Genomic DNA, 9,865 nt, shown 5'->3' with positions numbered 1-9,865 from the left:
CTTTATTCGCCAAACGAAGGACTGAGGGATGGATATTTAAACACGAGAGAGACGAAACAGGTTACCCATTCTTATGCTTCTGTAGCATTAATAAACTCAAAATTGCTACAATGTAGTCATCATAGACTACATTTGTGGGAGTGCATGCATTTCAAAGTCAGTGGCCAGTGGAGTGTTCTAGTTTGGATATCTCTTTTTTAGGTGGCTGCAGGTGTCACTGTTGCCTAATGCTAATCTCTTGGCCTAGCCTACTACTGTATGGTTATGTATACATTATCCTAATTATGCATGTATGCATATGTTTCAGAAGAGGCTGGTGGAAGGAGGTTTTATTTTATTTCACCGTTATTTAACCAGGTAGGCTAGTTGAGAACAAGTTCTCATTTGCAACTGCGACCTGGCCAAGACAAAGCATAGCAGTAGGAGGATGGGCTCATTTTAATTGCTGGAATTGAATCAAAGGAAGAGTATCAACATGTTTGAATCCATTTATTCAATTCCAGTCTTTAAAATGAGCCTGTCCTCCTATAACTCCTCCCACCAACTTCCACTGATTACTTTGTTACTGCGTTTGAAATACGGTTCAAATAATGATTGTGATCAATCAATCAATCACATTTATTTATAAAGCCCTTCTTACATCAGCTGATGTCACAAAGTGTTGTACAGAAACCCAGCCTAAAACCCCAAACAGCAAGCAATGCAGGTGTAGAAGCACGGTGGCTAGGAAAAGCTCCCTAGAAAGGCCAGAACCTAGGAGGAAACCTAGAGGGGAACCAGGCTATGAGGGGTGGCCAGTCCTCTTCTGGCTGTGCTGGGTGGAGATTATAACCAAGATGTTCAAATGTTCATAGATGACCAGCAGGGTCAAATAATAATAATCACAGTGGTTGTTGAGGGTGCAACAGGTCAGCACCTCAGGAGTAAATGTCAGTTGGCTTTTCATAGTCAATCCTTCAGAGTATCTCTACCACTCCTGCTGTCTCTAGAGAATTAAAAACAGCAGGCCTGGGACAGGTAGCACGTCCGGTGAACAGGTCAGGGTTCCATAGCTGCAGGCAGAACAGTTGAAACTCAAGCAGCAGCAGGGCCAGTTGGACTGGGGACAGCAAGGAGTCATCAGGCCAGGTAGTCCTGAGGCATGGTCCTAGGGCTGAGGTCCTCCGAGAGAGAGAAAGGGAGAGTGCATACTTAAATTCACACATGACACTGGATAAGACAGGAGAAATGGTCCAGATATAACAGACTGACCCTCGCCCCCCGACACAAACTACTGCAGCATAAATACTGGAGGCTGAGACAGGAGGGGTCAGGAGACACTGTGGCCCCGTCCAACGATACCCACGGACAGGTCCAAACAGGCAGGATATAACCCCACCCACTTTGCCAAAATACAGCCCTCACACCACTAGAGGGATATCTTCAACCACCAACTTACCATCCTGAGACAAGAGGGAGTATAGCCCACAAAGATCTTCATCACGGCACAACCCAAGGGGGGTGCCAACCCGGACAGGAAGATCACGTCAGTGACTCAACCCACTCAAGTGACGCACCCCTCCTAGGGACGGTTTATTGATTGGCAATATTTGATGTTGTGTTGTGCATGTTGTTGTGGCCAAAGACAGATTCCGGTGGCAGAAGATTGTTGTGGCCTATATGTTCCACCTGGGACTAAGAAAGGCTTAAAAGTTGTAAGTAGTAGCACATGTTGCCCTGTGGAGGCTTGTGGGAAGAGCTATAGGAGGACTAAACACCTCCCTCTGCAACTGGATCCTGGTCCTGACGAGCCGCCCCAGGTGATAAGGGTAGTTAACAACACGTCTGCCACGCTGATCCTCAACACTGGAGCCCCTCAGGGGTGCGTGCCCAGTCCCCTCCTGTACTCCCTGTTCACCCACATCTGCATGGCCAGGCATGACTCCAACACCATTATTAAGTTTGCAGATGACACAACAGTGGTAGGCCTGATCACTGACAACGACAAGACAGCCTATAGGGAGGAGGTCAGAGTTCTGGTCGGGTGGTGCCAGAATAACAACCTATCCCTCAACGTAATCAAGACAAAGGAGGTGATTGTGGACTACAGGAAAAGGCCCAGTACATCACTGGGGCTAAGTTGCCTGCCATCCAGGACCTCTATACCAGGCGGTGTCAGAGGAAGGCCCTACAAATTGTCAAAGACTCCAGCCACACCAGTCAGACTGTTTTCTCTGCTACCGCATGGCAAACGGTATCCGAGCACCAAGTCCAGTACCAAAAGGCTTCGACAGCTTTTACCCCCAAGCCATAAGACCGCTGAACAGCTAATCAAATGGCTGCCCGGACTATACATTGCGTCCCGCCTGTTGTATTTGGCACACATGACAAATAAACTTTGATTTGACAGGCTCATTGTAATGGCTGGAATGGAACAGAGTCAAACCTGGTTTCCATATCCTTTACAATGAGCCTGTCCTTCTATAACTCCTCTCACCAGCCTCCAATGTTTCCCTGTCATATATATAAAACATGGCTTTATAGGGCCTCATATTTATATCACAATTGTATTCTTATGAGGTTCATATTTGAGAAAAAGAGAACATGAACACAAAGGTACTTTTTGGTGGAAACATTTATTGGCATCCACATTTGTATTTAGAAAAAACACAGACAATCAGACGGACAAGATGTATCAAATAAATTAGGTTAAAATGCCTTGATGCGGCATGTGAATAGGCAAAACATCACATTATCAACCTAAGGCATGTATTGCAGTAGTCTATGGTTTCACGCTCAAAGTTCAAAGTTCAAACAAAGACTGTAGTCTGAATTTCAGGGACTTTTCTCAACTTGAATGAAAAATTCCATATAGACGATCAACGCAATATCTATCAGTCTTTGTTTCTGTATAGCCAGTCATTCCACTTCGTTACTGGCTTGTGCCAGCACCAGACAAATAGAGCATTTTATTTGTATTTTGTTATTGTTATTTTTCAAGTAATCTGAGACCTACTAAACAGTCACATCTTAAGGCAGTGCAGTTATAGGGCTCAATTTAAAATGGCGGAGTGGAGGAGTCTGAAGAGGCATGGGGGTGAGGAAGGAGCTAGGGAGGGGGGCGAAAACTGTGGAAGGTTCAAAGTCAAAGTTATTGTTGTTGAATGTGCACTCTTTCGAACTCCCAAAGAAGGAGACAGTCTCTTTACCAATGCAACAGGGTGTGGCGGGTTCGGTGGCGGTTTCGGGGGTCGTTGCCGCGGTAATAGGTGTCGAAGACAGGACCTCAGACTCGAACTGCAGCAGCTGGCCCATGAAGCTGAAGTTGGGCGAGATGAGGGAGCGGCGCTGTTTGATGATGTCGAAGGCCTCTTCGAGCTGTAGCCGCTTGGTACTCATGATATAGGCCAGACAGATGGTCGGGGAGCGGGAGATGCCCGCCTCACAGTGCACCAAAACTCTACCCCCTGTCTGCTTCACACCATCTGGAGAGGAGACAAAATGGTAGCATTTACATTAATGACATGATAAGCATGAGCTATAATACATTGCTACATTTGGTCAGAAATGGAGTATGGCCACGTAGCCACTTATACTGTGTAACTCAAATATAGAAGAATTGAATAGGATAACTGCACCCTAGAATAGAACCACTCTGGCTAAATTCTCACAGGAAACGAGTGCTGTCAAAGCTATTTTAGTTTGTGAACGCAGAGATTGAATCCAGTTCTTCAGTGTCTAATCATCACCTGCCTCCCCACCCCTTCGTTCTTCCTCTCTTCTCGCCCACACAGAACCTATAAGAGCCCTGCTGCCACTCAGTCACCACTATCCCATTAGAAACACACACTGTGGCAGGGCTGACTGACTCACCCTGCACAGCTGCACACGAGACCATGTCTCTCTCTCTCCTACGTGCCTGTGGGGGAGCTGAGCAGTACTATACTAAGTTCACCACGGCTGGGAGAGGAGGGAACTTATTCTACTTCAGTATTACATGCACTTCCTCCACACTATCTGACACACACACGTATGAGCCACAGGGGGGAACAGCCAGCGATGGTTTCTGACAGCTCCGATCCTGTGAAAACCAAATGAATGAATCATTAAGCTGCTCCCATCTGGAGTGCTGGGAGGCTTTCTGAGAGGCAGCTAGAGAGCCTGTGGGTGTTTTAATGACCCATCCTCTGGCTAATGGCACCCTATTCTCTACATATTGCACTACTTTGACTGGGACCCATATGGCTCTGGTTAAATGTAGTGCACTATATAGGGAATAGGGTGCCTAAAGATCTTGACTGCTGTTGTTATCCTCTATTTCCAGCTAAATGGTTGGTTGACAGAAGAATATTCCACCTCCACCACATTGAATTCATCCAGAGGTTCGGGGAATTGGGAATAGGGATGAGTCTTCTTCATAAAGAGAAACAAGCCCATTGTTTTAGATTTGGATGCAATGAGTGAATATCTGAACACTCCCTGTATATAGCTGCATTCTTGTGTATTTTATTTGTATTTCTCTTGTGTTAGTTACTATTTAATTTTGTATAATTCTTTTTCAAACTCTGCGTGGTTGGGAAAGGTTCGTAAGCAAGCATTTCACCGTACAGTATACACCAATTATATTTGGTGCATGTGATAAATCCAGTTGGATTTTATTTACTGCAAAGTGGGTGGGGTTATATCCTTCCTGTTTGGCCCTGTCCGGGGGTGTCCTCGGATGGGGCCACAGTGTCTCCTGACCCCTCCTGTCTCAGCCTCCAGTATTTATGCTGCAGTAGTTTATGTGTCGGGGGGCTAGGGTCAGTTTGTTTATCTGGAGTACTTCTCCTGTCCTATTCGGTGTCCTGTGTAAATCTAAGTGTGCGTTCTCTAATTCTCTAATTCTCTCTTTCTTTCTCTCTCTCGGAGGACCTGAGCCCTAGAACCATGCCCCAGGACTACCTGACATGATGACTCCTTGCTGTCCCCAGTCCACCTGGCCATGCTGCTGCTCCAGTTTCAACTGGCCTGGGCCCTAGGACCATGTCCCAGGACTACCTGACATGAGGACTCCTTGCTGTCCCCAGTCCACCTGGCCATGCTCCTGCTCCAGTTTCAACTGACCTGAGCCCTAGGACCGTGCCCCAGGACTACCTGACATGATGGCTCCTTGCTGTCCCCAGTCCATCTGACTGTGCTGCTGCTCCAGTTTCAACTGTTCTGCCTTATTATTATTTGACCATGCTGGTCATTTATGAACATTTGAACATCTTGGTCATGTTCTGTTATAATCTCTACCCGGCACAGCCAGAAGAGGACTGGCCACCCCACATAGCCCGGTTCCTCTCTAGGTTTCTTCCTAGGTTTTGGCCTTTCTAGGGAGTTTTTCCTAGCCACCGTGCTTTTACACCTGCATTGTTTGCTGTTTGGGGTTTTAGGCTGGGTTTCTGTACAGCACTTTGAGATATCAGCTGATGTACGAAGGGCTATATAAATAAATTTGATTTGATTTGATTTGAATTGAAGATGTTTTTTTTCAAGGAGACATCCTCTTGTTAAGATTCGGCCCTGTGCTGAGAAGGACACCTCTTTGTCTTACGTAATGCTTACAGGCTTTAGGCAAAGACGCTTAAATGTGGGGGCTTAAAACAAAGAACAGCAGCAACACCTCCACCATTGATACAGGTCAGGTGAGGCCTCCATGGTGGGTGAGAATGAGATTCAAGCGTGTCCTCGGCTGTGCCTGGATATTACGTTTATAAATAGAAGTGCAGGCTGCTCAACATCTTTGTGAGCGCTATTATCCAACACTTCAAGCCTCTTTCTATCACACATTCACTCTCTGTTCCCTCAAGGCTCTGTCTCTGAACACATGCACCATAGTCGAGTTACTTTGGTACCAAACAGAAGAAAAACAACTGAAACAGGGAGGGCATGACTACCTGAAGTTGACCAATAAATGCTTGTTTTCATTTTCTGTTGCGAAACATTTCGCTACGGTTTGCCCTGACCCAGATAAACAATAACTAAACAACCTTTGTGTACCTTTTGTGTCTGTGGACACAGCCTCCCTCCTTCAAAAACCCTCCACCCACCATTAGTGAGTAGGGCTAGTAACAACATTTGTCACACTGACAAACTGACTGAGTGAACTGACCACACCCGGTAATAACCCGCAATAAGCCACTAGCCGAGATTAACTGTGAGCCGGGAGGCAATGATGGCATTGCAGAGAATCTCTTTTTAAACTTAAAATGGGGGAGGATGAAAGAGAGGTGGAGGGAGGGGTAGGGAGGGAGTGGTAGGGGAGGGAGGGAGAACACAGAATCTGTTCTCTGAATGAAGCCAACCTGGCGATTTGTGAAAGGAGAGAGAGCGCGAGAAATGGAAGGCAGGCAGATGAGGCTAACAGATTAGTGAGAGGTTGTTGCCTGTCCTCCTTTCAGATTGGCAGATTGGGTGAAGCCATTAACTATTTTAATTGAGTTGCTCCATCCCCTCTGTTAATGGACTTGGAATCCTATTTTTTCCATGAGAGAAGAAGAAAGGAGAAAAGAAAAGAGAAGAGAATAAATCTGAAAAAAAGGAGAAGAGAGCAGGAAAAAAAGAGAGAACAAAATGTCCAGGCCACAACACTCACCAATGAACTGGAAGGCCTCTTGGAAATGTGAGCTGATATCTGCCGTGACGTTGTCCTCCACTGGGATCCACTTGTAGTCGTAGAGGCCCTTGGAGGGCCTGGTGTCCCTCCTGGAGACGTTCAGCAGGGCTGTGACTCCAAGGTCACTCAGATAGTCCTGCCTGGAGGCATGGTATGCACTGCCCAGGTACAGGAAAGGAAGGATCTCCACCGGCTTGCCCTGAAGAGAGAGGGTAGATAATAAAGGGGGTGGAGATATTAGACATAAGAACCGCAGTGTGTGAGCCAAGATAGAGGGGAGACACAACAAGGTGATATTAAATCCATGAGCGGTAGAGACAGAGTGTGGCAGAGATACAGTACATGAAACACAGGGTTTTCCTAAAGACACAACAATGGGGAGGGGGAGGGGGTAGAGATCAAATACAGATGTAGGATCTTAATTTGAGCCAGTTTTCTACAGCAGGAAAATAATCCTGCACAGCAACAGGAAATGTGGATTATTATAAATGGACTTTTGTAGGGGTTGATACATTTTTCATAAGGGAAAATCAAGTTTGACATTTCAAAGTGGAAATTTCAAACTTCAGAAACCTTTTTAAAACCTCAAACACACTAAAAAGTTATTCTGCAACAGAGTGATCAAATTAAGATCCTACACCTTTAGTACATACATCAATGGAGATACTGAGAGGTATGTACGGTGCAATACACAATAGTACATTTTCTGTACCGTAAACAGATTGTGTTAGCATATCATGATGGTGTAAAAGGTCAGGGATGAAAGGGTTATAAAAGGACTTCTGATGTCAGCTGGGGGTCTCTGACTAGTGGCCATCTTCTCTTGATGACTGGGATGCAGTGAAGGTCAAAGCTAATATCAAGCGTGTGACAGAGAGAATGTTGAAGGCCACTGTTTTGAGAATGGTCAGTAAATGTTTCTGGTCAGTAAATGTTTCTGGCACCATAGACAAAATATTATCATTATGAATGTACAGCTGTACATTTAAGATCAGCTAGACAATATGTACCTTTGAGTAGGCTTTTTTAAATTTGATGTCTTTCCTTGAATGAAACCAAATGTGCTCCATCAAGTCCACAAATATCTCTGAACATACAGTACATTCGGCTGTATAAATCTATTTTGAATTGCCAAGAAGACAGTATGACTAAACCAGTACAGAACAGTCATTCTTATCTAACAGGGATATTCCACTCAGTTTAAAACCCTGCAGCCACCGCCTCAACCCTAAACCCCAGCCCAACCTAGGGGAAGTGGCTAGCCACCTAACAACCCTGAAAGAATAGGCAGCAGGCTAAAAAAGGAAGTTGTTTTCGTTTCCATACCTGATCGTAATCTGGTTTGAGGTTGGAGCCCAGTTTCTCACAGAATAGGGTGATACTCGGCCTGCATTTCCCGGTTTCGGTTCCGTTGTTCTGGTCGACGCCGACGGGCTTCACGACCTCAGTGCAAAGTTCAGGGTACTGGCCTTGGAAGTTCTCAAACCCCCCTGGTAAATACACAGAACAAAACAAAATACCTTTAAAACTGAAATTCAATAGCCTACAATTGAATGTATTCCATCAGGGGGATTTTTTAAAGAAATTATACACCCAAGACAGCTTTGTCTGACTTGCCTAGTTAAATGAAGGTTAAATAAAACATTGAAAAAATGATACAATTTTTATTTTTGCGTCATGAATGTTAGCATTTGCCAACTAGATTTAGGCCTCATACCAGGCCGTGAAAAAATATGTGTTTATAATGGATTATAACGAAATATAACCTTATTCTAACGTCGTAATTAATCTGCATTTCAATTCAAATAATCAATTTAGGTCTATGAGTACAAGGTGACAATCTGACAGACTTTAAATGAATGGATCTGACACATAGTCGAAAGGAAGAGGTATGTATAAATGTTCGAAACGAATGATAGAAAATGTATGCTTTCCTTGTGAACATTCACACACAGAACATTCTCAGAACAACCAGTCATGATGTTCTCGAGTTCTCACAAGCCTTTCCCGCACTGACTCATCTGGACCACTTTGACGCGCACATTTATCTCCCCCGAGAGCTCGACCTGAGAAGTGTACTACTCAAATGGGAGTGTTGCTAGAACACGGTCAAATAAAACAATGACTTTGCATAGGTCAGTCCATGGGAAACAATACCAATGCCTTTAAAATGTTTTTTTTATTTTTTATTTGAAGATATGGGGATATGGGTCACACACATAGTTTTCTAGACAAAACGGGGGGATGTTATAAGGCATATTGAATGTCAACCATTTCATGTTATTATCTCCAAAATATAGCTTTTATAATAGCATAATTTATTAGCGTAGCCAATCGGTTATAATAAACATTGTGTTCAAGTGGCTTCAGACAGTGAATTAGCCCAGGACACTTTGTGAAAAAGTTACCCAGACAAACTTATAATGGATTTAGAGTTATAGTCCAATGATTTCAGAATTTTGTAACAATTCTCACCTTTTAGGAAACAGATGTTTGTCCCATTCGCCAGATTATTGAGTGTATTAATCACTATCTGTGCGATACTGTCCTTTTTCAGTTTCTGCCAGTGAGGAGCTCGGTCATCAAGAACCACCACTGCCGATATGCTCCCCTCTCGCAGCCGTAACAGGGCTTTCTCATCCGGGATCACAAACTGAAGAGGTACCGGCCCTCCTCTGGATCTCCGGACAACAACCGAGTTCAGGTTGGCATTGACAGAGCCTTTGATATTAGAGTTCGAGAACGAAAAATAAGGTCGACAATCCACAATGAGAGAGGTTCCACATTCCTTCCTGATAATCTTCTTGAGGCGACGGCAATCTATGCTTGAGACTTTCATGTTTGCCTCTAAAAATGTGTCTTATTTTATAAGCAATTACTGTATACGGGCCGCCAGAGACGAGTAAACTGAACGCGCCCTAGTGAACCTGGTAGTTACTTCGATTTCCTCCAAGGGGATACCGTCGGATCGGTTTTATATTGACGGAACCTCCGGCTCGTGACATCACGAACCATATATGGACACCGACAAGTATGATCAAAAGAGTGCCTGCCCACACCGGAGTATTGACTACGTTCTAACCGTTCTAACCCCGCTCTGTCTGGGGGGAAGTGAATTTATGCTCTCAGTTTGACTTAACTATTACTCATGGCTATACAAACGTTTCGTTCTCATGTTGATACGGCCCATTCTAGGAACCACAACAACAGCATTCTTCAAGGAAATACTATAAATGCCTCTCA

General features: G+C 44.6%; 1 protein-coding gene across 1 annotated transcript; it reads right to left on the bottom strand.

The window, feature by feature from the left end:
• Nucleotides 1–2,596: 2,596 nt before the first annotated feature.
• Nucleotides 2,597–9,584, bottom strand: dusp5 (dual specificity phosphatase 5). The gene is made up of 4 exons (XM_046331610.1): nt 9,098–9,584; nt 7,949–8,112; nt 6,602–6,821; nt 2,597–3,464 (listed from the first exon to the last, which is right to left on the bottom strand). The coding sequence occupies exons 1-4, from the start codon at nt 9,459–9,461 to the stop codon at nt 3,010–3,012; spliced, it is 1,203 nt and encodes a 400-aa protein (XP_046187566.1). The 5' UTR covers nt 9,462–9,584; the 3' UTR covers nt 2,597–3,009.
• Between the last annotated feature and the right edge of the window lie 281 nt (nt 9,585–9,865).

Source organism: Oncorhynchus gorbuscha, linkage group LG26 (assembly GCF_021184085.1).
Source record: "Oncorhynchus gorbuscha isolate QuinsamMale2020 ecotype Even-year linkage group LG26, OgorEven_v1.0, whole genome shotgun sequence".
Taxonomy (NCBI): Eukaryota; Metazoa; Chordata; class Actinopteri; order Salmoniformes; family Salmonidae; genus Oncorhynchus; species Oncorhynchus gorbuscha.
This window is presented reverse-complemented; position numbering and strand designations above follow the sequence as displayed.

What these genes read in the sequence shown, in the direction of transcription:
- dusp5 (XM_046331610.1), bottom strand. Translation starts at nt 9,461, where the DNA reads ATGAAAGTCTCAAGCATAGATTGCCGTCGCCTCAAGAAGATTATCAGG. An exon ending in TCAAACCAGATTACGATCAG is followed by an intron (nt 6,822 to 7,948) that starts GTATGGAAACGA and finishes CTCTCTCTTCAG; the next exon opens with GGCAAGCCGGTGGAGATCCT. An exon ending in AGAGGCCTTCCAGTTCATTG is followed by an intron (nt 3,465 to 6,601) that starts GTGAGTGTTGTG and finishes TCTCCTCTCCAG; the next exon opens with ATGGTGTGAAGCAGACAGGG.